This window comes from Lithobates pipiens, unplaced genomic scaffold (genome assembly GCF_037356315.1).
Source record: "Lithobates pipiens isolate NorthernLeopardFrog02 unplaced genomic scaffold, aLitPip1_a1.2 Scaffold_18, whole genome shotgun sequence".
Lineage (NCBI taxonomy): Eukaryota > Metazoa > Chordata > Amphibia > Anura > Ranidae > Lithobates > Lithobates pipiens.
The window spans coordinates 633,165,144-633,193,051 of record NW_027507758.1 but is presented as its reverse complement, the minus strand read 5'-3'; the positions used below and the strand labels follow the sequence as shown (position 1 = coordinate 633,193,051).

Here is a 27,908-nt window from a genome sequence, read left to right as displayed (position 1 = left end):
TATGAGACGTTTCTCTGGGCTGCAGTTCCTCTGAACTCCACAAGATGGTGATCTCACGTCTACCTAGACAGGAAGTCTCTATGAAATACAGACAGGAAGTGACCTGGAATAAAGACACAAAGTGCTATTAGGTACGAAGTAGAGAGAAGCCATCATTGAAAGTGGCAGCAGAGGAGGTAATAAGATCTTATCTTCTATTTACACACAGTAACCCCCCGTCATGTCCGTCCTCTTCCTCCATAGTCGCTGTGATGTCTTTTATCTCCAGCAGATGACGATACACACATATATAGTGTGGGAACCTAGATTAACCCCTTCAGGGTCAGAACATTTCCCTGTTTATGGGCCCAAAACATTTTCTTCATTGTGGAAATAAATTCCACTAATATGGTCCTCTAATCTGACAATAAATAGACAAGCCAGTGACCATACTGACCATACATGGCCTACAAAGGGCAATTATTACTCTACACAGGCAGAAAATGGGCAATCATTACAATGTGCAGCCAACGCAATGATGGAGTGCAGGGGTCAAGAGTATGGAGCATAGAGCCCCTTACATTGCTGGTCAGTAGGAAGAAAACATTCCCCAGCCTGCCATGAAGAATATGTTCCATCATTGGTGTCAGAGGGAGGAAAATACTGAGGGTTCTGAGGCAATAAGAGGAGCTAAGGGGTCTCTGAGAAGGTACTGAGGCTGTGGAACTTTGGGGCCCCTGAGGGAGTAGTGGAGTACAAGGGCTCTGAGGTAAAGTAATCAGATTTTTAAAATGAAATCTGAGGATATATATATATATATATATATATATATATTGTCAAATGGTAAACTATTTTATAAGCATATTTTCCTCAAATTATATATGCAGTGTATGTGGTATGTGTTTTTGGAATGATTGTGTGATATATATATGTTATTTCTCACATTTTGTCAATAAGGTAAAAAAAAAGATACTTCTTATGCCGCGTACACACGGTCGGAGAATCCGTCGGAATGCGTCTTATCGGACCGTGTCGTCAGATAATCCGACTGTGTGTGGTATGCATCGGACTGATTCCGTCCGAATCTCCGTCGGACCCAATTTTCCAACATGTTAGAAATATTTCCCGACCAACTGGGCCGGTCGGACCTAACCCGATCATGTGTAGCGAATTTTGATCAGACCAAGTGCCACGCATGCTCAGATCAAATTCCTACATCAAAGCTATTGGCTACTAGCCTGAATGTAGTCCCATCGTAACGAAATTACATCACCGCGTTCTTGGCAACTGCTAAATCAGACAACTTGGCCCGACCGTGTGTATGCAACAGTTTCGGACACAATCCGTCAGACTAAATCCGACGGACAAAATCCGACGGATTTGGTTGGCAAAATCTCCGACCGTGTGTACTTGGGCTTAGAATTTTTGGGGATGTGACTACCAAATGAAAAGTTTTTCTCAATCTTATCTTCTTAACAATGCATATTTTGCATTTTATTCTTACCAAAGAACAGAGTTCAGGGGTGTGCGCGATGTGCAGAGTTCAGGGGTGTGCAAAATGTGCAGAATTCTGGGGTGTGCGCGATGTGCAGGGTTCAGGGGTGTGCGCGATGTGCAGAGTTCAGGGTTCAATAGTGCGCTACATACACAGTGCAGAGATCGGGAGTGCGCTGCGTACCCAGTGCAGAGATCGGGAGTGCGCTGCGTACCCAGTGCAGAGATCGGGAGAGCGCTACATATCCAGTGCAGAGATCGGGAGAGCGCTACGTACCCAGTGCAGAGATCGGGAGTGCGCTACGTAGCCAGTGCAGAGATCGGGAGTGCGCTACGTAGCCAGTGCAGAGATCGGGAGTGCGCTACGTAGCCAGTGCAGAGATCGGGAGTGCGCTACGTAGCCAGTGCAGAGATCGGGAGTGCGCTAAGTAGCCAGTGCAGAGTTCGGGAGTGCGCTAAGTAGCCAGTGCAGAGTTCGGGAGTGCGCTAAGTAGCCAGTGCAGAGTTCGGGAGTGCGCTATGTAGCCAGTGCAGAGTTCGGGAGTGCGCTACGTAGCCAGTGCAGAGTTCGGGAGTGCGCTACGTAGCCAGTGCAGAGTTCGGGAGTGCGCTACGTAGCCAGTGCAGAGTTCGGGAGTGCGCTACGTAGCCAGTGCAGAGATCAGGAGTGTGCTAAATACAGCATTCAGGAGCATACTATGTACACAGTGCAGGTTTCAGGAGCACGCTATATACACGGTGCAGGGTTCAGGAGCACGTTATGTACACAGTGCAGGATTCAGGAGCACGCTATGTACACAGTGTAGTATTCAGAAATGCATTACATAGAGTGCAGAGTTGCGAAATGGCTTATTATCTTGAAAAGATTGCATTTGGAGATGGTACTGACCACCAAACTCCATATGGCAGGTATATGCAATTAGCGGACCTCCAGCTGTTGCAGAACTACAAATCCCATGAGGCATAGCAAGACTCTGACAGCCACAAGCATGACACCCAGAGGCAAAGGCATGATGGGACTTGTAGTTTTGCAACAGCTGGAGGTCCGCTAATTGCATATCCCTGCCATATGGGATATAATTGACATTAACCTGAGAAGAGAGAGATAGTAGAAAGAGAAAGTTCACATTACTTTTATTGAGATTCAGGGCTCTTGCACACAGGTGGCTGAGCCCATGCAGTGTAATTGCAGCCCAGGTGAAATGTACAGCCCGTCACTGACATAAATAGTTGTACGCTGCTGTACTGATGTTTATGATCACTCTATAGAGTAATACAGCAGCACACAACTATTCATGTCTGTGACAGACTGTACATTGCACCTGGGCTGCAATTACAATGATTGGACTCGACCACCTGCATGCAAGAGCCCTGGCCTGATGGCCTAGAGGGAGGGAGGGATGGATGAATGGGGGGAGGGATAGATTTATGGATGGAGCAAGGGATGGTTGGAGGGAGACAAGGATGGATGTTTGGATGGAGGGAGAGATGGTTAGATGGATGGAACAAGAGATGGTTGGTTGGATGGATGGAGGGGTGGTTGGATGGATGAGGGAGGGATGGTTAAAGAGATGGATGGAGGGAGAGATGGTTGGATAGAGGGAGGGATGGTCAAATGGGTGGATGGAGGAAGGGATGGATGGATGGATGGATAGAGGGGTGGATGGTTGGATGGAGGGCAGACTCCTCCCCCACAGCTCTCTACTTCAGCAGCAGCATCCTCCTCCTATACAATACAATCAAATCTAATGCTCTTACTGCAGAGAGTGACGGCGACATCACTCCTGTCAGTCAGCGGGCTGCTGGAGATTGGATCCATCATTAATCATGCTTTCTGCCACACCCCTGGACCCGGAAAAAAAAAATATTCGCCCGCAGCTAAGGCTAACCGCTGAATGCCTGCTCCTCCATCTGACAGTTCTTAAATAGGTAAGGTGTGGAGCCACCTAGTGACGTCACTTGGTGGCATTACCTCCCCTTGTGATGTCACCAACCACTGCATATTGTCAGTGACATCGCAAGAGGCGGTGCCACCAGGTGTCATTACCAGGTGGCCCCACTCTTACCTATTAAAGAACAGTCAAACAGAAGAGCAGGCATTCGGCGGTTAGCATTTGTCGCGGGCGTAGCATTTTTAAATTTTTTGGGTCCATCGGTGCAGTGGGCATTGTGATTGATGATGGATCTACATCAGGGGACATTGTTTTTTTTAATTTAAAAAAAAAGGAATTATCAAAAACTGTTGTACTGACTTTATTCCCTTTATCACTTTTTTGGTTTGAATAATCATTCACATGGGGGGCAGGATCTGGGGGCATCCTTGTTAAAAGGGGCTTCCAGATTATGATAAACCCCCTGCCAGGGGCATAACTATAGGGGGTGCAGCAGTCGCAACCGCAACTGGGCCATGTGATGCAGGGGGCCCATGCAGCCCCCTCTACATATGGCCGGCAGCAGCATAGGCAGCTAGGGGTACCAGTGCACCATGCACACGTGTGGCTGGAGGTGGATGGTGACTAGCAGAGCTCCATGCTCGACTATCGCACTGGCTGCTCTTTAGTTGTGCATTCCCCGCATGACCTGTGTCCTCGACCGACTCCCCAGAGTACCCCTCTCCTGCTCCATGCATTGCCGCTCAGTCCGATGTCTGTTCTCCCCAGCCAGAGTCCCGCCCCCCCGAGTCCGGCCCACACTGCACTGCATACTTCTCCTGGGTAAACAAACTTTAAGCACACAGATGCATTGCAGCCCTATGAGAGCCCCCCGGAGGACACTGCAGGCTTGTCTGCCAGCCCCCCTCCTCCCCCGTCATACACAGATGATGAAAGGTCTTTCTGGGAGATATGCTGATCACCCGTCCAGCACACTGGATGGAGCCCAGGCCAACATGGATGAGTGCGCGGCCTGCAGCTTGGTCATGGCGAGTGAGAGGACCCCATACCCCACACACTATTACATACCCCCTCCATCTCCCCCTGGGGACAGGGACCCCTTCTCAAGTGGGGACAGGGACCCCCACCTCCCCTGGGGACAGGGACCCCTTCTCACTTGGGGGCAGTAACTTCATCTGCCCTGGAGAAAAGGACCTCATCTCTTCTGGGGACAGGGACCCCATCCTGCCTAGGGACAGTCCCCCAATGGGGCACCTAAAAATGTAAAAAAAAAATACTGATACCAGTGGTGGAACTACAGGGCTCACAAAGGTCATACCCGTGACCACTCCACCCTGGAGTTCCACTGCCGGACTCGGAGGGAAGGGCCCTGGCTGGGGTTCAGGGGGGCCCTTTATGGTTTCTTGCATCGGGGCCCTGAAGGTTCTAGTTACGCCACTGCCCCCTGCCCACATACCCCCTCAACCACAGCTCACGGTTGTTGGGAAGAGGCCTTTGTTTCCGTCAACATGAGGACAAGGTGCTTTGGGGTGGGGGGGGCAGAGCCCTCCTGCCTCAAAGCACTTCACCCATGTTGAGGGCATGTGGCCTGGTATAGATGGGGGATGGTTTCTAATGGATAATTGTGCGGTCGTGTGACGCTGTACCCAAATACAATTGATGTCCTTTTTTCCCACAAATAGAGCTTTCTTTTGGTGGTTTTGATCACCTCTGGGGTTTTTATTTTTTTGCTCTGTAAACAAAAAATAAAAGCAACAATTTAAAAAACAAAAACAAAAAAATATATTTTTTACTTTCTGCTATAAAACATCAAATAAACAAGTGTATAAAATCGAATTTCTTCATCATTTTAGGCCAACATGCTTTCTGCTACTTGTTTTTGGTAAAAAGAAAATCCCAATAAGAGTATATTAATTGGTTTGCGCAAAAGTTATAGTGTCTACAAACTTTTTACATGTTTGGGAGTTCTGGTGCAAACTGAACAAGGGGGTGTTCGGCCCAACTATATCTGACAATTATCCTGATTATCCAGCAACTCTGGCCAAATGTCATTACGTTCCCCTTCCTGGACATCACGATGACCCGACATTGACCTCACAGCAATGACTCAGAGCAAACAAGTCAAAGGAAGAATCACATTTATCATTCCTTGTCTGCAGATCTAAAACTAATCAAAGCCAGTTCAGAAACCAAACAAACCCAACAGAGGAAAGGGGATTTCTGATCCATGAGGCCAAGAGGGTCCTGGGGATGTATAAAACACTAAACAGTCCAAACTAAATGTGTTATCATGGCTCAGTAGTTCTTCAATGTACAGCAGTCCTGTTATGACCCCCCTCACATCCACATCCTATTATTGTGTAATCAATACCATCCATATAATTCTTACTTTCATTTCCCAAAGTTATCCGTCTACAAGGAGACCTGTATAGATCAAATGACGGCACCAATGAGGATGGAGGAGGACCGGAGTCACATGACTGAGAAGATACAAAACCTCACCCTGGAGATCATCTACCTGCTGACCGGAGAGGTGAGGAGGATTCTGGGAGGTCACATGACATCACTCTTATCTCTATTAATAAAACACAGACCTGACCGGAGAGGTGAGGAGGATTCTGGGAGGTCACATGACATCACTCTTATCTCTATTAATAAAACACAGACCTGACCGGAGAGGTGAGGAGGATTCTGGGAGGTCACATGACATTACTCTTATCTCTATTAATAAAACACAGACCTGACCGGAGAGGTGAGGAGGATTCTGGGATTCTAACATGATATTCCTATTGGTTCCTCAATACAGAGATTTCCTCTTGTGAAGTCAGGTGATCATATGACCATCACAGTGCCTCCATGTGACTCCCTCAAACCTGAGAGACACAACATGGAGAAGATTCTACAAGTCACCAAGAAGATGATGGAGCTGCTGACAGGAGAGGTGAGGAGGATTCTGGGAATTCTGGGACATTATCCAGTAACAGACAAGGGATGTGTCTGGATGGTGACTGTATCATTGTGTGTGTCAGGTTCCTATAAGGTGTCAGGATGTCACTGTCTATTTCTCCATGGAGGAGTGGGAGTATTTAGAAGGACACAAGGATCTCTACAAGGACGTCATGATGGACCATCAGCAGAATTTGAGTTTTGTGAAGAATGTAAGGAAGGAATTTCCCCGCAATGAGATGATATTGAACCTCACCCTGGAGATCCTCAGCCTGCTGACTGGAGAGGTGAGTGTAATGAAGGGGTTAAATCTGACTCCGCTGTACACTGGGATGTATTTGGAGTCTCTATAGGTCTTCTAATGTTCTTCTAATCTGGTGTTTCTCAACTTTTTTGCCTTTGAGGAACCCTTGGCAAAAAATTTGAGATCTCGGGGGAACCCCTAAAATAATTTTCAGATCAACACCCCATGGAACATCGGTGTGATCAGTGAGCTGTTGATATAACAATTATTGTTTTTAGAAATAGCATTAAATAATAGAATAAATATTAAAACGTACTTCTTTAAAGTGGTTGTTAACCCAATTGCCACATATTGATCTGACACACATTACATGCTTTTACAAGCATTGCAGCGTGTCATTTGTTTTTTTAATTTCAAATACCTTGTAATCTGGTGTTATAAACTTGGGCATGTACCCCCTCTTCTTTGCTGTCCAGCGCCGAGAGAGCTGAGTAGGAGGGACCCAGATTCCCTCTGACGTATGCAAGATACGTCAGAAGATGAATCTGTGATCTTTCACCCTGTGGCAGCGCAGCACCGATTGGTAGCAAAGGGGCAGGAGCAGAATATTGTTTGGGGTTAACAAATGCTTTAATGGCTTTTTTCTGCACAAATGTTAAATTCTGGGTTCAATTTGTGATATGCACACACAATTTCCATCTTCAACTAAATTTAGGGGTGTCACCAGGTCAGGGCACAGGGGTGTCACCAGGACAGGGCATAGGGGAGTCACCATGACAACACACAGAGGAGTCACTTCACCAAGGCAGGGGTTTTTGTCAGGGAACAGGGGTGTCACCAGGACAGGGCATAGGGGAGTCACCAAGGCAGAGCACAGGAGAGTCACCATGACAACACACAGAGGAGTCACTTCACCAGGGCAGGGGTGTTGTCAGGGCACAGGGGAGTCACCAGGTTAGGGCACAGGAATGTCCTCAGGAAAGAGTACAGGGGAATCACCAAGTCAAGGCACAATGGTGTCGTCAGGGCACAGGGGAGTCATCAGGTCAGGGAACGGGGGGGTCACCGGGTCAGGGCAAAAGGGGGTCACTGGGTCAGGGCAAAAGGAGGTCACCAGGTCATGGTACAGGGTGGACACCAGGCTAGGGAACAGGGGATATGTAGTACTGTTTATTTTCCTCCACATGCAGAGCTGCACAGGGAAGCTGCGGGCACATGTCTGTTATGGTGCGCTGATCCCAGCCAGCTCTCCTCTCTCATCCATCCCAGGTGATGTCACACACAAGTACCTGGGATGGACAGAAGCGAGGGGCCGGTGGGGATCACTGGAGTACAGTTAGGATTAGAGGGAGTGCAGGTATGCTGCACACATTTCACCTATTGTGCTTGCCTCCCTACAGCATTCTACACCTGCTGGAATCAATAGTCACTGATAAGAAAGGGTGAGCAGATGCTTCTCACATGCTGCACGCCCTCCTCTAGTCCCGCTCCACCCTCTTCAGTGATGTCATAGAAGCTGGAATTACAGGGGAGGCATCGGGTATCCATGCCCCTTGTCAGTACTCACTGTCAGTGTCCATTGGACAGATATACATCCTCCACAATGGTGAATTACGGTAGAACCTCTGGTTGAGAAACCCTCTTCTAATCAATAATGACATCCAATCAAGCAGGGCCGTTGTTAGATATCACGGGGCCCTGTACAGCCTACCTGACAGGGCCCCCCTGAAAATATCAAATTTCTGGTTTTTCTAAGTTGTTGTGAGGGCCAGAATGTGGTATTTTTTTTTTGTATAGCACTCTACTCACAATGGGCTGTCTAACATATGGGAATTCATGATTTTTTAAAAGTGTGTTGTATCTAACTACATGTGGCAACTGCGTACATCTGCAGAGGGCAGTGCGTTTCCTTACTGTACAGAAAAATGGCCGCTCTTACATGTATTCCTGCACCACAAGTGGTGTGAACAAGCCCTAAAGGCTATTTTAGGTAGGGGAAGGAGACAGGCCTGGAATTGTGAATGCAATTGGATTAGCAGTGAAATTAAATTGGGAAATCTCTCTAGAAAAAGAAATACTAAAGGAGAGTTGGGATCATAGAGTAGATGGGTGACAGTCAGGAAGGGTAGAGGGGAAAGTGCCAGGGAGACCGGTCCTGGGCTGGAAAATGCCAATAAGTACGCCCCGTTGCGTGACATTGGTGAAACCAGTCAGGGACCAGTACTGCTGGAGCTGAGTGATTCCCCTAGCTGCCTGGGGAATAACTCCTCTAGTGATGGTGGGAGTAAAGCCAAGGGAAAGGAAAGACAGATTCTTGTGGTAGGGGACTCAATTCTTAGAAAAACAAAGAGGGCAATCTGTTACAAAGACCTGAAGCACTGAACTGTATGTTGTCTACCCACCACTCAGGTTCAGCACACCTTGTGGACAGATTACTGTGAGGGGCTGGGGAAGACCCGGATGTCATGGTGCACGTTGGCACCAATGACAATGTCAGAGGAAGATAGAGTGTCCTAAAACAATGATTTTAGGGACTTAGGAGCAAAATTGAGGAAAAAGTCCTCCAAGGTAGTATTCTCAGAAATACTACTGGTACCTCGAGCCACACCAGAAAGGCAGAGGGAGATTAGGGAAGTAAACAAGTGGCTGAGGAGCTGGTGTAGTAAGGAGGGGTTTGCGTTCCTGGAGAACTGGGCTGACTTCTCAGTCAGTTACCAGCTCTTTAGCAGAGACAGTCTACACCTAAATGGTGAAGGTGAAGATGGCCAACAAGTTAGAGGGGCTTTTAAACTAGGCAACGGGGGGGGGGGGGGGGGGATCCAGAGGTAGAGATAGCCAGCGTGGAATAAATTCCAGAGGATAGTATTGAGAGCATAAGTGGTAGATTGATTAAAGCACCTAAACGCGAAGTAAGTACAGTAACAAGTCCTGTTTGCAACCTCAGAAGACCCAATAAGGAGATAGTATGTAATTGGTCTAAACTACGTGGCATATTCATCAATGCCAGGAGTCTGGAGGACAAGATGGCACAGTGGTGTAGTGGTGGTGTAGGGGGTGGCACAGTGGTGTAGTGGTTAGCACTTTCGCCTAGCAGTAAAAAGGTTCGCTGGTTCGAATCCCAACCATGACACTACCTGCCTGGAGTTGGCATGTTCTCCCTGTGCCTGCGTGGGTTTCCTCCGGGTACTCCGGTTTCCTCCCACCCTACAAAAGACATGCAGGTAGGTTAATTGGCTTCTGTCCAAAATTGGTCCTAGTATATGAATGGGGACCTTGGATTGTGGGCTCCTTGAGGGTAGGGACCGATGTGAGTGTACAATGTGCAGGGATAGGGACAATTGCAGACACTCACTCAGGTTGAGCTGGATGGACTGGTGTCTTTATTCAACCTTATTAACTATGTAACTATGTAAGATGGGAGAACTAGAGCTACTGTTGTACGAGGAGGATTTGAATTTTGTGGGAATTTCAGAGACTTGGTTCAACAGCTCTCATGATTGACTGGCAACCATTCAAGGGTATTCCCTATATCGCAAGGATAGAGAGGGTAAAAAAAAGGGGGAGGGGTATGCCTGTATATCAAAAATTATGTACAAGTGAATGTGAAAGACAATATCACTAAGGGAGTGGGGAGGAGGTTGAATCCTTATGGTTAGAGCTACAAAGGGAGAAAACTAAGGGGAAAGTAATACTGGGAGTATGCTATAGGCCCCCTAACCTGAGGGAGGAGGGGGAGACGGACCTCCTATCACAATTTGGATTAGCAGCAAGGATGGGAAGTGTTATCATAATGGGGGATTTTAATTATCCAGACATAGACTGGCTGGAAGGAACCGTGCACTCATCTAAAGCTCAATATTTCCTAAATGTCCTGCAGGACAATTTCATGGGTCAGATGGTAAATGCACTGTGACGAACCCTCTATCCTCAATCAGGTCTTGGTCCGCCATCTATGCTTCCTCTGGCCAGAACCAGCACTATATACAGCATTGAACCTGACTAGCAGAGATCATAGTGGGTTCTCATTCACCCTGTGCTCCTATTAGAGACACAGGGTGATTTTTTTTTTTTCAAATATGAATTTTATTCAACTCTAAACAGGGGCGGGGCCCCACATTACAAATATAAACGTGTACAATACCATGACTACATAGGTTATGCAGGTGATGAAAACATACAGAGCAGTTCACAGATCATGTGTTAGCAAGCAATATTGTACTCAGCGACTGTCTCCGACAGAAGACACACTCGCTCAAGTCAAAACTCGCTCAGGTGTCCGCAATGTCCGGGCGCTCTCCCCCCACTCCTCCCACTTTTCATGAGAGGGGGAACCCAGAGTTTATTGAGGTGGGGGCAGGGAGGGGGGGCAGAGAGTGCAAGAAAAAAGGAAAGTAAAGAAGACATGGCGGTAACGGGAATTTGCAGATTCTCAAAGGAGATGGGAATGGGTTAGATCCCCATCAAGTGCTGACCTTCATCTGAGAATATAAAGATTTTCCATATACCCCAGGTCTTTTTATAGGCCTCTTGTTTATGTTGTGCAGTGAGGAATAGGTCCTCCATTTTCTTCACCTCCTCCACCCTCCGCAGCCAGTGTACAGCGGCTGGGGGAGAGTGTTGTTTCCAACAGAGGGGAATACACGCCTTTGCTACATTGAGTAAGTGGCACACAAGTGAGCTCCTATATGTTTTAATAGAGATCTTTGAGTGATGCAGTAGGAAAAATTAGGCATCATCCCGAATGACATAGGCCATGAACTTCTGAGTGATACGACGGACCTCTCCCCAGCATTCCTTTAAGATATGGATCAAAGTTCCCTCCTCTTCGGCACAGCGCCAGCACTGGCTCGAGGAGGAGGGAAAGCATCTTTGTAGCCTGGAAGGTGTCAGGTACCAGCAGTTGAGTAGCTTGAAATTAGATTCTTGCATTTTAGTACAAAGAGAGGATTTAAGGGCTGTGATAATGCATTGCTTTTGTGTTAGTTTAGGTCTTTTTCCCATTTTGTCAGACAGGGTAAATGTGGTTGTTCTTCTGGAGTGATTAACAGTGAGTACGTTTGGGATAATATGCGGGCTAGCGGGTAGGTTCCTGAACATAGGTCTTCAAATGAAGTCTGCTGGCGCATAAAGTCTTGGGGTCTAGGGAGGGAATGGAGGAAATGGTGTAATTGTATTGCTTTCCAGAAGGGGAGTTGGTAAGTTCCTGTTGGGTCAGTGATCTGAGATAGATGGCCACGTCCCCATAGCGATAAATTTAGCTGCGTGGTCAGAGTCTGAGAGACACAGAGTGATTTACACATAAGAGGGTTTGGGGAAGCTGGACAAGGAGCCTCCAGAACTCTCCAGAGCAAGCTGAGTTCCACAAACCCCCGACCCAAAGTCACTCCTGTCATATGTACCAACTAGAAACAAAGCGTTCCTAGACCTACTGATTACTGACAATACAGACCCGATCACGGATGTGGAAAAATGGGGCAATTTCCAAAACAGGGATCACAGGTCAATTAGTGCCAGTATAAATCGCACAAATAGGAAACATAAGGGGAATACAAAGGCACTGAATTTCCCTAAACTACGATTAGCGATCCTTGCTAGAAGATACTAAATGGGAGCAAAAAACACAGAGGAAAATGGGTATGCTTTAAGAGCATTTTAAATAAGGGTATTAGCCAGTGCATCCCGAAGGGAAATAAATTTAAAAGAGCTAATAAAAGTCCTGGGTGGCTTAACTCCAATGTAAAAATGAATATAAAAGCAAAGGAGAAAGCTTTCAAAAAATACAAGGCTGAGAGATCATCATGAGCATTCCAACTTTACAAAGAATACAACAAGAAATGTAAGGCAGCAATCAGGGCGGCTAAGATAGAACACAAAAGACACATAGCGGAGGAGAGCAAAAAAATCCCAAGAAATTCTTTTAGTACATAAATAGTAAGAAAGGGAGGTCAGATCATATTGGTGCCATAAAGAATGATGAAGGGAATCTGGTTAGTTAAGGATGGGGAGATGGTGAAGGTATTGAATTTATTCTTCTCATCAGTCTTCACGAGGGAATCGAGGGGCTTCAGTAACCAAAACAACAATGTTTATCCTCCTGACACCTCACAGGAAGCACCCTCATGGCTAACAGAGGACAGAATTAGAAATAGACTTAAACAAACTTAACATTAATTAGTCACTGGGTCCAGATGGCTTGCACCCGAGGGTCCTTAAGGAACTCAGTCAAGTAATTGCCAGACCATTGTTCCTAATTTTTATGAACAGTCTACTGATGGGAATTGTACCAGCTGATTGGAGAAAAGCCAATGTAGCACCAATATTTAAACAATAAGGGCCAAGATGCATCCCTGGGATGCCTAACATCAATAGTTAGCCTAACATCAATAGTATGCAAGCTCCTGGAGGGGATGATAAGGGACTATATACAGGATTTTAGCAATGACAACGGTATCGTTAGCAGTAATCACCATGGATTCATGAAGAATTGTTCTTGCCAAACAAATCTATTAAACTTCTATGAGGAGGTGAGCTGTCATCTAGATTAAGGAAGGCCGTAGATGTTGTGTATCTGGATTTTGCAAAATGATTGGATGCAGTTCCCCATAAACGTTTACTGTACAAAGTATGGTCCATTGGCATGGACCATCGGGTGAGTACATGGATTAAAAACTGGCTGCAGGGGTGATTTCAGAGGGTAGTGATAAATGGGGAGTACTCAGAATGGTCCGGGGTAGGTAGTGGGGTCCCCAAGGGTTCTGTGCTGGAACCAATCCTTTTTCATTTGTCCATAAACGACCTGGAGGATGGGGTAAACAGTTCAATCTCTGTATTTGTGGGCTATACTAAGTTAAGCAGGAAAATAACTTCTCCGCAGAATGTGGAAACCTTGCAAGAAGATCTGAAAAAAATAATGGGGTGGGCAACTACATGGCAAATGAGGTTTAATGTTGAAAATTTTTAAATAATGCATTTGGGTGGCAAAAATATGAATGCAATCTACTCACTAGGGGGGGAACCTCTGGGGAATCTAGGATGGAAAAGGACCTGGGGGTCCTAGTAGATGACAGGCTCAGCAATGGTATGCAAGGCCAAGCTGCTGCAAGCAAAGCAAACAGAATATTGGCATGCATTAAAAAGGGGATTAAATCCAGAGATAAAACGATAATTCTCCTGCTCTACAAGACTCTGGTCCGGTCGCACCTGGAGTATGCCGTCCAGGTCTAGGCACCATTCCTCAGGAAGGATTTACTGGAAAGAGTCCAGAGAAGGGCAACAAAGCTAATAAAAGGACTGGAGCATCTTAGTTATGAGGAAAGGTTACGAGCGCTGAACGGCCATTTACTAAAATTAGAAGAAATGCGGTTTAACTTTAAAATGCGTAGATGGTTCTTTACTGTAAGGCCGCGTACACACGGGCGGACTGTCTGCCCAACTTAGTCCACTGAACAGTGTTTCAGCGGACAATCCGCTCGTGTGTGGGCTTCAGCGGACTTTTTCAGCGGACAGTCTGACGAACAAAGTCTTACGGAATTTCCGTAAGACAGTCCGTTCAAACTTGGTTTTGTCCGTCCAAACTTGGTTTCAGCGGACAGTCCGCTCGTGTGTAGGCAAGTTGGACGGACTAAGTATGGCGCATGCTCAGAAAGGGTTTACACGGCCGAAGGTTGCATTGCAGTGTATAGGACGTCGTTTTTCTAGTCCAGTTGTACGTGCTGTACACGTCATCACGCACGCTTTCAGCGGACTGTCTGCTCATCGTGTGTGGTCAAGTCCGTTCATGCTAATTTTGAACGGACTGTTTGTCGGATTGTCTGCCGAACTTAGTTGGGCAGACAATCCGCCCGTGTGTACGCGGCCTAAGAGCGGTAAGGATGTGGAATTCTCTTCCACAGGCAATGGTTTCAGCGGGGAGCATGGATAATTTCAAAAAACTATTAGATAAGCACCTGAACGACCACAACATACAGGGATATACAATGTAATACTGACAAATCACACATATAGGTTGAACTTGTGTCTTTTTTTCAACCTTGCCTACTATGTAATCAAAAGTCAGCAGTAACAAATTCTGTAGCTGTTGGCTTTTAATAAAAGGAGACTTGTCCAGCACCTTCCTCACCAGGGCTAGTTCTTCACTAGTCTTCTTGTTCCTGGTGTTGAAATCTTAACTGTGGGCAGCTGGCTGTTCTGCTTTCTGCTTTACAGCCACCTGCCCACTGTGCATGCGCAAGCCACGCTGCTCTATCTAACTGGCCCTGGAGTCTTCTTGGACCTGTGATGTGTCCCAGAAGGCTGCAGGCAGGGAGGAAGAAAGAACTTTTGCTTAGATCACCTAGGCAATCTGAGAGGAATTGGGAGCAGGTACCTTTCAAAACCAAGTACTTTGCTCCACCCCAATAAAAATTTCATGCCAAATGTGGCAGAGAAGGGGGAGACTTAAAGCGGAATTTCCCCTTTTAGGTGAAGTTCTGCTTTAACTAGATCAGTCAGTGAACAGTTAAATAGAAAAAGTTGATCAGTGATATATAGATTTGGTGATGCCAGTGTAGGGAGGGGAGAGAAGAGTTGTATAGAATAGAAGAAGTGAACTGAAGGGAACCAGACTGGGGGAGAGGAATGGGAAGCCCAGCTACATATAGTGGGAAGCCCAGCTACATATAGTGGGAGAGGAGTGGGAAGCCCAGCTACATATAGTGGGAGAGGAGTGGGAAGCCCAGCTACATATAGTGGGAGAGGAGTGGGAAGCCCAGCTACATATAGTGGGAAGCCCAGTTACATATAGTGGGAGAGGAGTGGGAAGCCCAGCTACATATAGTGGGAGAGGAGTGGGAAGCCCAGCTACATATAGTGGGAAGCCCAGCTACATATAGTGGGAGAGGATTGGGAAGCCCAGCTACATATAGTGGGAGAGGATTGGGAAGCCCAGCTACATATAGTGGGAGAGGATTGGAAAGCCCAGCTACATATAGTGGGAGAGGAGTGGGAAGCCCAGCTACATATAGTGGGAAGCCCAGTTACATATAGTGAAGGGAACCAGACTGGGGGAGAGGAATGGGAAGCCCAGCTACATATTTATAGTGGGAGAGGATTGGGAAGCCCAGCTACATATTTATAGTGGGAGAGGATTGGGAAGCCCAGCTACATATAGTGGGAGAGGATTGGGAAGCCCAGCTACATATAGTGGGAGAGGATTGGGAAGCCCAGCTACATATAGTGGGAGAGGATTGGGAAGCCCAGCTACATATAGTGGGAGAGGATTGGGAAGCCCAGCTACATATAGTGGGAGAGGATTGGGAAGCCCAGCTACATATAGTGGGAGAGGAGTGGGAAGCCCAGCTACATATAGTGGGAAGCCCAGCTACATATAGTGGGAGAGGAGTGGGAAGCCCAGCTACATATAGTTGGAGAGGAGTGGGAAGCCCAGCTACATATAGTTGGAGAGGAGTGGGAAGCCCAGCTACATATAGTTGGAGAGGAGTGGGAAGCCCAGCTACATATAGTTGGAGAGGAGTGGGAAGCCCAGCTACATATAGTTGGAGAGGAGTGGGAAGCCCAGCTACATATAGTTGGAGAGGAGTGGGAAGCCCAGCTACATATAGTTGGAGAGGAGTGGGAAGCCCAGCTACATATAGTTGGAGAGGAGTGGGAAGCCCAGCTACATATAGTGGGAGAGGAGTGGGAAGCCCAGCTACATATAGTTGGAGAGGAGTGGGAAGCCCAGCTACATATAGTTGGAGAGGAGTGGGAAGCCCAGCTACATATAGTTGGAGAGGAGTGGGAAGCCCAGCTACATATAGTTGGAGAGGAGTGGGAAGCCCAGCTACATATAGTGGGAGAGGAGTGGGAAGCCCAGCTACATAGAGTGGGAGAGGAGTGGGAAACCCAGCTACATATAGTGGGAAGCCCAGCTACATATAGGGGGAGAGGAGTGGGAAGCCTAGCTACATATGTATAGTGGGAGAGGAGTGGGAAGCCCAGCTACATATAGTGGGAGAGGATTGGGAAGCCCAGCTACATATAGTGAGAGAGGATTGGGAAGCCCAGCTACATATAGTTGGAGAGGAGTGGGAAGCCCAGCTACATATAGTTGGAGAGGAGTGGGAAGCCCAGCTACATATAGTGGGAAGCCCAGCTACATATAGTGGGAGAGGAGTGGGAAACCCAGCTACATATAGTGGGAAGGCCAGCTACATATAGTGGGAGAGAAGTGGGAAGACCAGCTACATATAGTGGGAGAGGATTGGGAAGCCCAGCTACATATAGTGGGAGAGGATTGGGAAGCCCAGCTACATATAGTGGGAGAGGATTGGGAAGCCCAGCTACATATAGTGGGAAGCCCAGCTACATATAGTGGGAAGCCTAGCTACATATAGTGGGAAGCCTAGCTACATATAGTGGGAAGCCCAGCTACATATAGTGGGAGAGGAGTGGGAAGCCCAGCTACATATAGTGGGAAGCCCAGCTACATATAGTGGGAAACCCAGCTACATATAGTGGGAAGGCCAGCTACATATAGTGGGAGAGGAGTGGGAAGCCTAGCTACATATGTATAGTGGGAGAGGAGTGGGAAGCCTAGCTACATATGTATAGTGGGAGAGGAGTGGGAAGCCTAGCTACATATGTATAGTGAGAGAGGAGTTGGAAGTCCAGCTACATATAGTGGGAGAGGAGTTGGAAGCCCAGCTACATATAGTGGGAGAGGAGTTGGAAGCCCAGCTACATATAGTGGGAGAGAAGTGGAAAGCCCAGCTACATATAGTGGGAGAGGAGAGGGAAGCCCAGCTACATATAGTGGGAGAGGATTGGGAAGCCCAGCTACATATAGTGGGTGAGGAGTGGGAAGCCCACCTACATATAGTGGGAAGCCCAGCTACATATAGTGGGAAGCCCAGCTACATATAGTGGGAGAGGAGTGGGAAGCCCAGCTACATATAGTGGGAAGCCCAGCTACATATAGTGGGAAGCCCAGCTACATATAGTGGGAAGCCCAGCTACATATAGTGGGAAGCCTAGCTACATATGTATAGTGGGAGAGGAGTGGGAAGCCTAGCTACATATGTATAGTGGGAGAGGAGTGGGAAGCCAGAATACAGCTGTGTCAGAAGAGTGACAAGGAGAGAACAGGGAATATATATAAAAATGTATTTATTGTTTCACATATTTGTTTTATTTAAGTGGCAGCTACAGGATTTTCTCTGCACATATCCAGGAGCACAGTGGTGGTATCACGGGTGTGGGTAGATATACTTGTGGACCATCAGTAGGGGATATATATAGGCTGGGCAGACAGGAGGCAGGATAGATGGGACAGAATGAGGAGCACATGAGTGAAGGACTGCAGGGAGACACCAAGACACAATCAGAGATATCAGGGAGAAGGATCGGAGGTTGATTTCAAGGAAGGGAGATGGGCATATCTGAGAAGCAGAGTGAGTATGGCAAGAATCTGGATGGAGAAAGTGAAGAGAAACAAAGTTACAATCAGAAGGGAACATGAACGAGTCACACAGAGAGCAGAGAGGGAGTGCAGCTAACATGCAGAGCACTGAGCCGATAGAATGATAGGAAGCAAATAGAATGTAGCTTAGCAGCTGCAAATGGACGTTTTAGCTTCCCGGGCTCCCCTTCTGGAACTGAGAGGGCCCGGGCCCCATACATTGGGGGAGCGGTGGTACCCCCTTATCAGTGGCCCTGCACACAAGTACTATGAATACATGAAGGGTACGTATGATATTTGGTTGTAGCATAAGGTGCTGGCATTGTGTATAGAAGAGAGGAATTTCAGCTTAACCACTTCAGCTCCGGACCAATAAATACCTTAAGGACCAGAGGTCTTTTTGCAATTTCGCACTGCGCTGCTTTAACTGGTAATTGCGCGGTCATGCAATATTGCACCCAAACGAAATTTGCGTCCTTTTCTTCCCACAAATAGAGCTTTCTTTTGATGGTATTTGATTGCCTCTGCGATTTTTTTTTTTTTGCGATATAAATGGAAAAAGAGCGAAAATTTTGAAAAAAAAAGATATTTTCTTCTTTTTGTTATAAGAAAAATTGAATAAACTAAATTTTAGTCATACATTGAGGGCAAAATTTATTCAGCCACATGTCTTTAGTAAAAAAAATGTCAATAAGCGTATATTTTTTGGTTTGCGCAAAAGTTATAGCGTCTACAAACTAGAGTACATTTTCTGGAATTTACACAGCTTTTAATTTATGACTGCCGATCTCATTTCTTGAGGTGCTAAAATGGCAGGGCAGTACAAATCCCCCCCAAATGACCCCATTTTGGAAAGTAGACACCCCAAGGAAATTGCTGATGGGTATGTTGAGCCCATTGAATATTTATTTTTTTTGTCCTAAGGGATTGAATAATGACAAAAAAAAAAAAAAAAATTTTTTTTTACAAAAAGTTGTCACTAAATGATATATTGCTCACACATGCCATGGTTATATGTGGAATTGCACCCCAAAATATATTCCGCTACTTCTCCCGAGTATGGGGATACCACATGTGTGGGACTTTTTGGGAGTCTAGTCGCGCACGGCACCCCGAAAACCAATCACCACCTTCAAGATTTCTAAGGGTGCAAATTTTTGATTTAACTCCTCACTACCTATCACAGTTTCGAAGGCCATAAAATGCCAAAATAGCACAAAACCCCCCAAAATGACCCCATTTTGGAAAGTAGACACCCCAAGCTATTTACTGAGAGGCATGTTGAGTCCATGGAATATTTTATATTTTGCCACAAGTTGCGATGGCAGGGATCAGGCCTGACTCTGCGATCGCTGCAGTTATGTGTTTAGTGTTTTGTAAGTGACAGTGATCGATCGATACTGCACTTGGGTGGGCTGGGCAGAGGGGCAAAACGCAGGTGCCAGCAGGTATTTGGGCTGATCCCGCTAACAATGCGTTTTTTTGGAACCCTAAACTGCTGGGGACGCTAGTATAGATCTGATCAGATCAGATATTGATCTGTTCAGATTCTATACCACTACGGGAGGTGTATGCTTTGCGTGTGGGTGTTAGCGGTACTGGCACTAACCTAGCGCTGCCTGGGGCGACGCAGACCCTGACCCTAAAACCTAATTGATATCACCCGCCGGGTGATCAGGGGGTTAAACCTTTAACACTTATACGGTGATCAGTGGTGAAAGGGTTAACTAGGAGCAATCAGGGGGTTCAAATTTTTATTAGGTAGTATATGGGGGTCCCTGGCGCTATATAAAAACCTGACGGGGAACCTAAATAACTAACTGGCTAACCAGCGTCACCAGTGACACTTATACTGTGATCGCTGGTGAAAGGGGGTGAAAGGGTTAACTAGCAGCAATCAGGGGGTTAAAACCATTATTGGGTAGTATATCGGGGTACCTAGCGCTATAAAAACCTGGCGGTGAACCTAAAAAAATAACTAGCTACCTAGCGACACTAGCGACACTGATGCAGCGTTCAGAAAAATTATCGCTTAGTGACACTGGCAAAAGGGGGTGAAAGGGTTAACTAGCGGCAATCAGGGGGTTAAACCCATTATTGGGTAGTATATCGGGGTACCTAGCGATATAAAAACCTGGCGGTGAACCTAAAAAAATAACTAGCTACCTAGCGACACATGCAGCGATCAGAAAAATGATCGCTTAGTGACACTGGCAAAAGGGGGTGAAAGGGTTAACTCTAGGGGCAATCAGGGGGTTAAATCTTTATTGGGGGGTGATAGGGGGCTACCCTGGACCTAACACTAACTGTCCTGACAGTTTTTACTGTCACAACTGACACTGAATGCATTGATCAGTAAAGAAATGATCAATGCAATCAGTGACACTGTGACTGGGGGGGAGGGGGGGCGGGGGGGGGATCGGGGGGCGATCGGGGGGGGGATCGGGGGGGGTTTGTGTGCCTGTGTGTACCTACATGTCAGTGTAGTGTTGGTGCACACTTACTTTTACTCTTCTCCTCGTAGTCCGGTCAAAAAGACCGCCCCGAGGAGAATGACATCACTTCCTCCTTCCTGTGTAAACAATACACAGGGGAGGAAGCTTCTCATTGGCCAGGAGCGATCCAGAGGGGGTGGCCGAAAACCAACGGCCATCCCCTCATCACGGAGCGCTCCTGGACCGAATCGGACCGCCGTAACCAGCGGGAGGGGGTCCGATCGGACCCCCCACCCGCTGGAAGGCAATCACGTAGATGTACGTGATTATGCCTGCCTGTGCCATTGTGCTGACGTACATTGGCAATACGGCGGTCCTGAAGTGGTTAAATCCAACCAGTGAGACCCATGATTACCAGCATGTCACACCCACTGACCACTAAATCCATGGGTAACATTTCCTGGTGGGTCAGTGAGCCTTACTAGTGAAAAATTAGTGACTCTATTATATGACTTCTAGAATGATCTATAAATCTGACCACATTGTAATAATATTATTGGATGGAGATGTCTGTCCTATGCTGAATCAGGCACAATGTGGCCAATCCCTGGAGAATAAATATAGAGCTGACCGTAGAGGTGAGGGATTATGGGAGAGTGATATTTATCATTGTATAACGCAGAACTGTACAGTAATAATGAAGAAATCTACTGAAAATGACACAAGAAGGAGATCTCACAATATGGCCAAAAGATCCTCGAGAATCCAGAATCCCATCACCACCCCCCCATCCCTGATCCCTACAAGACACAAGACACAGAAGATTCTAGAAGTCACCAAGAAGATGATGGAGCTGCTGACAGGAGAGGTGAGCGGTGCCGGGAATTCTGGGACATTATCCAGTAACAGACAAGGGATGTGTCTGGATGGTGACTGTATCATTGTGTGTGTCAGGTTCCTATAAGGTGTCAGGATGTCACTGTCTATTTCTCCATGGAGGAGTGGGAGTACTTGGGACACAAGGACGTCTTGGTCGACAATCGGCCGCCCCTCACATCACCGGGTAAGAGGAGACTTTATTGTAAAGGAGAGAGCAGTACGGAGGGTCCACCTAGACCCCCCCATCATCTGATAAACACATAGAAACAATGTATTCAGTCTCAAGAAGTGGGAGGCAGCGGTGTGGGGCTGCTGCAACTTGTCTCATGTGAACATTTAAGCTTCCACTGATTACTGAATACCAATATTATGAGTCCTGACCCTTACACTGTATCATTTATATTGTACATTACATACTCCTGACCCCTGCACTATATACTCTTTGTTGTATATTACATAATTCTGATACTATATAGTCCTATCTGCTGTATCTTATGCAATATGTTAAATTACATTCCTGACTTCTGCTCTCTACCCTCTACCCACTGCTATATATACACATAATATGTATTCTCTTTTGTTACACCCATTTTCTACCAGCTGGACATTTTATATATGATGATTTGATTGGAGCACAGACTTTCACATGTTGTTAATAATGTGGATGCTGGAACATTAAACAGAAAGTGATAATGAGGGAGGAGTCAATAACCCAATGATGGGGGTCTTCAGGATCAGTCCAGTCTTCATCTTGGGTGTTCTCCCCCCATCCTCACTCTCTGACCTCTGGTTGGGCTCAGCCCCGCTGTTATTCATGACTAAATCATGGACTAAATAAGGAAGTGCAGGACTTCTTGTGTTGGGAAGATGGCAATGAGTCTGTTCTTTGTATTTCTATTTTAGTAGATGGACGGGAGATGAGGAAAACCTCAGAGGATTGTCTCACTTTGTCTCCAGACTGTAAAGTAGAAGATGAGGACATCACACAGTATAGTCCAGGAGAAAACCCGACTACCTCAAATGTCCATCCGGCACCACACAGTGTAGATGGACCATCGTATTCCTCTTATCCTGAGGAACCTCAGACTGTGAGGGACGGTGCTGTCCTTCCAACAGATAAGAGGTTTTCCTGTACTGAGTGCGGGAAGTGTTTCCGTTTTAATTCCCAACTTAATGTGCATAAAAGATCTCACACGGGAGAGAAGCTTTATTCCTGTCCTGAGTGCGGGAAGTGTTTTCTTTTTAAATCAAGACTTAATGACCATAAAATATCTCATACAGGAGAAAAACAGTATTCCTGTTCTGTGTGTGGAAAATCGTATTCACGGACCTCACATCTTCACACACATCAAAGAGTGCACACGGGGGAGAAGCCATATTCCTGTTCTGAGTGCGGGAAATGTTTTTCACGGAGCTCACTTTTATATACACATCAGAGATCTCACACGGGTGAGAAGCCATATTCCTGTTCTGAGTGTGGTAAATGTTTTTCAGTTCAATCCAATCTTGAAAAACATAAGAGGTTGCACACTGGGGAGAAACCGTATTCCTGCGCTGAGTGCGGGAAATGTTTTTCAGTGAAGGACAATTTTTACAGACATCAGAGGTCTCACACGGGGGAGAAGCCATATTCCTGTTCTGTTTGCAAGAAAAGTTTTTCAATGAAGCCCAATCTTTCCAGACATCAGAGATCTCACATGGGGGAGAAGCCGTATTCCTGTCCTGAGTGTGGGAAATGTTTTACACAGAAGTCCAGTCTTTACAAACATCAGAGATTGCACATGGGGGAGAAGCCACTTTCCTGTCCTGAGTGAAGGAATTGTTCCTCACAGAAGTCCTGTCTTCCGAAACATCAGGGATCCCACACAACCCTCAGTGTATTTGTGCCTTGAGTGTGGGAAATGTCTTCTATATGAATGTTGCTGGACATCACAGTTCTCATGTGGGGAAGAAGCACACCCTGATATACACCTCAGATATACTCCATGGCTGATCTTCATCATGTTAAAAACAGTTCATAAGGAGATCAGAGATCACCAACGACATGGATTAAGTGTTGTACCGTGTTGGCCATTGTTAGAAGTAGACAAATTACAAATAGAAACTACACAAATAGGGGAGGAGCGGTTAAACCCTGGGATTTTAGAGGTGCAAATAGAAAGAATCATACAGGTAATAACCAAATATTTCGTGCACAAGCACGGAATAATTTTTATTACAAAAAATAAATATTTCTGAAGAAATAGAATCACATACAAAAGATAAATTTCATTATCCACAGAAATCTCGCATCTAGAACACAACACAATTGTGTAACTAAAAACACTTTAGAATATACCACTCGACATGTTTCACTACAAAATAGCTTCCTCAGGAGTAATCGGTACATCTAGTGGATAAACTGTGAACACAAAAAGTATATACAATTCAGTGTAACTAATTGACATGCAAATGCACTCAGATGGCAATATTTAAATAAAATATCGTAATTTCATAACAGTTCTATTCATTATCTCACAGAGACAAAAATATCATATCAAATATTTAGTATGGCATAGTTCCAAATGTGATCTCACCTCAAATACCAATGCTGTGCTAACCGCATCACAAAATTTAATAAGCCCCAACACGATGGGTGGCATAAAACCTAAGCCCGATCTCTGGTATGGTGTCAATCAGTCCGAAAATTGGGGATCACAGGAGAGTTGCTAAAGATGGGACCTAGGTTATGAAATACAAATTTAAGGTCTGGCTAATGACAATATCTATACAATCTCAAGATATGTCCGAGTGTATCGATTTTCATACCTGACTGTTATCAATGAAATTGAATCAGCAATTCAACTAATTAGCCCATCTGCATATCCATGCAGCTCATTTTGTTGAAGTGGCTATAGCCATATAAACCCCAATATGATAGCATTTTGTTGTGTCCGGTTCTCTTTAATGAGACATCAGAAGTCTGTCAGACCCCTCATGTCCCTCCTGCCCACCACTGAAGATAATGGAGAGCAGATCACGCTCCATTCTTGCCCCCTTAATCTCGCATGTCCCATAATTTCCTCAAATTTAATCTTTCTAAAACGGAGCTGGTAATATTTCCTCCTTCCTGATCCCCTCCCCATGACTTTACCATCAAGATCAACAGTACAACCATTGGTCCCTGCACACATGCCAGACTGCTGGGTGTAATCCTAGACTCTGACCTCTCCTACAGCCCCCTCATCCAATCACTGGCTACATCTTGCCACCTTAACCCCCTCAAAAAATTTCCATAATTCGCCCCTTCCTGACTAACAACACCACAAAACATCTTATTCACTCTTTGGTTATTTTCCACCTCGACTACTGCAACTTCCTCCTCACTGGCTGACCTTTACACAGGCTATCCCCCTTCAGTCTATTATGAATGGTGGTGGTAGACTAATACACCTCAATAACCGATCCATGACTGCTGCTCCTCTCTGCCAATCCATTCACTGGCTTCCCCTCCCCCACCATATAAAATTCTAAATACTAACTGTGATAGACCTAGCTAGGGCAGTGGCTTTTGGAGAGGACTGGGAGCAAGCCTCTTATCCATTGACTATGGGCCCTGGCATTTAAGGGAATACTTCTCTTTTAAGGTGTATGTCTGGGGAATCCGTTGAGTGGTCTTGTTACTTTGGATTTAAGTTAATTTCTCCCCAAGACACACAGACTCTGGGACTGTAAATCCGGGGTCCATGTTGAGGACCTAGATGCCACATTTCCAGCAAGGACTGCTCCACATTATGGGACTCATAGCAGATGTTGATATCATCAGCAATCCACCTGTCTGGGGTTTCCTGCTATACTGCGTTTATTGCAAGTAGGTCTAGTGTGTCTACTAACGGTCTTTCATCCATTGTTATTTGTGCTAATTACTCACCTTTTGTCTGTCTGCTAAGCAAACCATCGTGGATTGTGTTAATACTTGTAATACTGTGTATTGTCCAGTACACTGTATTCAGCATTGTAGAAGTCGGCAAGTCTGACCTGGAATAAAACCTCTCAGTCATCCAGGGGGCTAATTAATGTAATGTTTATAGTATATGTCTGTTGTCCTAATTATATTCCTGTGTACAGTTGGTATTGGTAGGGTAATATGATCAGGAGGGGATTTCCTCCTATGGTGCATATATTCTGTGTTAGTTTGTTCAAATAAATGTCTTCCAGCTTTGCAGCCAAATGAGTCCTGCCTAGTTCTTGGTTGCAACATGTGGCTATAATATCTGATATCTATCTTCAAATTAGAGGATACAGTATATGATGGAAGCACTCAAGCAGAGTAGGAAGTAATTCCGTTACACTAACCACAACATACAAAAGCCATCCACAGTATGACCCCCGGCTACATCACCAACCTCATCTGCAGTTATCACCCAAATTGTTCTCTCTGCTCCTCCCAACGCCTCCTGCTCTCTAACTCCCTTGTTACCTCCTCCAATGCTCACCTCTAGGACTTAAAATGCTGTGAAAACTGTTGGTGCTATATAAATCCTGTGTAATAATAATAATTCACAGCATCACCGGCCACACCAGTCAGGAATGATAGCAATGAACCCGGAAGTAACCTAATACATATCACTTCCGGGGTCATTCTAGCTATAGGGATCAGCGAGTGGATTCTCTCTGGACTCTCTTCATAGGTGGGATAGTGGAGCCCAGCAAAAATAGTGGGCGTATATGGAAACCATCCAATCCTCAGTTTGGAAAGCTCGCCCTGTGAGGATATCTGAGAGCGCACTTAGTCTTCACCAGAATGTTCCAGAAGGGTACTGCTGGTCTCTTTGGCAAATGATTCCACCATTGTAGGCAGGTTTGGGAAGGTTTCCCTAAAAAACATAATTTGGTGTTTGGCAATTTCCAGCATTGGCCATGCCTGTAAAATATCTAATCTTGGTGTTTGCCGATACCGGACTAGTAATATCATACATTTCCATAACCAGGAATGAGATGAGGAAGGATCCATATTATGTCCAATCATAAAGCAGATTTCTGGCCTCACTCACAGCTTTACTGTCACATCTAGGGGATCCATCAATGTGCTCCAGGCAGTACAGTACAGGGACAAAGTTATTTGCACTAACCCACTAATCCACAGTTGACAGCTGAATGGGCTGGGCGGGGACACGTCATCAGTTGGGACACTGAAAGTTGCTAAACCCCCAAACAACCAGCCTGAGCTGCTATATACCAGAGCAATAGTGTTACTACAGTCAGAGGTTCACTGAGTCAAACTCCTATTGTATTCAGTTGTTTACCAAACCCCCAAAAAGCTAAATTCTGAAACTGGGTTCAGTCCAAACCTGGAGCTCATTTCTAGTGGTCAGTGTAGTGGCCATTTTCATTGGTGACCAGTTGAAGAAGGATCCCATATCAGTGGTCACTGTAGTGGTCCCTCACATTGGTGACCAATGGGAGAAGTGCCCCCTTATATCAGTGGTCGGTGTAGTGGTTTCTTACATTGGTGATCAATGGGAGAAGGATCCCCTTATCTCTGTGGTCAGTGGGAGGAGAATGTTCTTACATCATCATCATCAGTGGGAAGATTGCCCCCCTTTCAGATCATTTATGTCAGTTGTTACTGAGAGGCAGAAAATTTTCATTTCTCAAGGAACCCCTAGAAATCTTTGGAGGAACCCTGAGTGCGAAAGGCTGGAATGCAGTGTGGCATGGAGGCGATCAGCCTGTGGCACTGCCGAAGTGTTATGGAAGCCCAGGTTGCTTTGCTAGGGGCCTTCAGCTCATCCGCATTGTTGGGTATGGTGTCTCTCATCTTCCTCTTCACAATACTCCACAGATACTCTATGGGGTTTAGGTCAGGCAAGTTTGCTGGCCAATCAAGCACAGTGATACCATGATCATGTGACCAGGTATTTGTAGTTTTAGCATCGTGGGCAGGTGCCAAGTCCTGCTGGAAAATGAAATCTGCGTCTCCATAAAGCTGGTCAGCAGAGGGAAGCATGAAGTGCTCTAGAATTTCCCGATAGAGGGCTGCGCTGACTTTGACTTTGGACTTGATAAAACACAGTGGACCAACACCAGCAGATGACATCTCCCCAAATCATCACGGACTGTGGAAAATTTTGCATTTCATTTGTAAGTCCCAGAGTCTGGAGGAAGAGTGGGATGGCACAGAATCCAAGTTGCATGAGGTTCAGTGTGAGGTTTCCACAGTCCGTGGACATTTCATTGCCAGTGTTGTGTCGAATACTGTCCCCCGTCGGATAGTGTGCGCCCTTTACTGTGCTTTTGCAGTACGGAGGACAAGGAGATGCCATAGGTCTCCGAAGATGAATGGCGCCTGCGCACTCAGTCCAGGTTCAAGCCCCACCATCCAAGTGGACATAGAGTTAGAATAAAAAAATAGCAGAGCGAAGCGAGGCCGTGCCCCGAAGCGTGACGAGCGAAGCTAGCCCACGAGGGGCCCTCTTACTAAGTGCTACCGTATGTCCACTTGGATGGTGGGGCTTGAACCTGTGTGACTCAGTGTGCAGGTGTCGTTCATCTTCGGAGACTTTCAAAGTCTCCTTGTCTTCCGTACTGCGCAAGCGCTGCACCTGCGCAGTATGGGGCGG

The 27,908-nt window shown here is 46.1% G+C and overlaps 1 protein-coding gene across 1 annotated transcript; it reads left to right on the top strand.

The window, feature by feature from the left end:
- The first annotated feature begins 102 nt into the window (after positions 1-102).
- Positions 103-25,510, top strand: LOC143989658 (uncharacterized). Its single transcript, XM_077489916.1, has 7 exons — positions 103-176; positions 5,770-5,898; positions 6,172-6,306; positions 6,395-6,598; positions 21,110-21,295; positions 21,382-21,490; positions 22,210-25,510. The coding sequence occupies exons 2-7, from the start codon at positions 5,803-5,805 to the stop codon at positions 23,118-23,120; spliced, it is 1,641 nt and encodes a 546-aa protein (XP_077346042.1). The 5' UTR covers positions 103-176; positions 5,770-5,802; the 3' UTR covers positions 23,121-25,510.
- The last annotated feature ends 2,398 nt before the right edge of the window (positions 25,511-27,908 follow it).

Excerpts from the sequence above, each read along its gene's own strand:
- LOC143989658 (XM_077489916.1), top strand. The coding sequence starts at position 5,803 with ATGACGGCACCAATGAGGATGGAGGAGGACCGGAGTCACATGACTGAG. Across the intron at positions 6,307-6,394 it reads TGGAGCTGCTGACAGGAGAG|GTTCCTATAAGGTGTCAGGA; the intron begins GTGAGGAGGATT and ends TGTGTGTGTCAG. Across the intron at positions 6,599-21,109 it reads TCAGCCTGCTGACTGGAGAG|AACTGTACAGTAATAATGAA; the intron begins GTGAGTGTAATG and ends TGTATAACGCAG.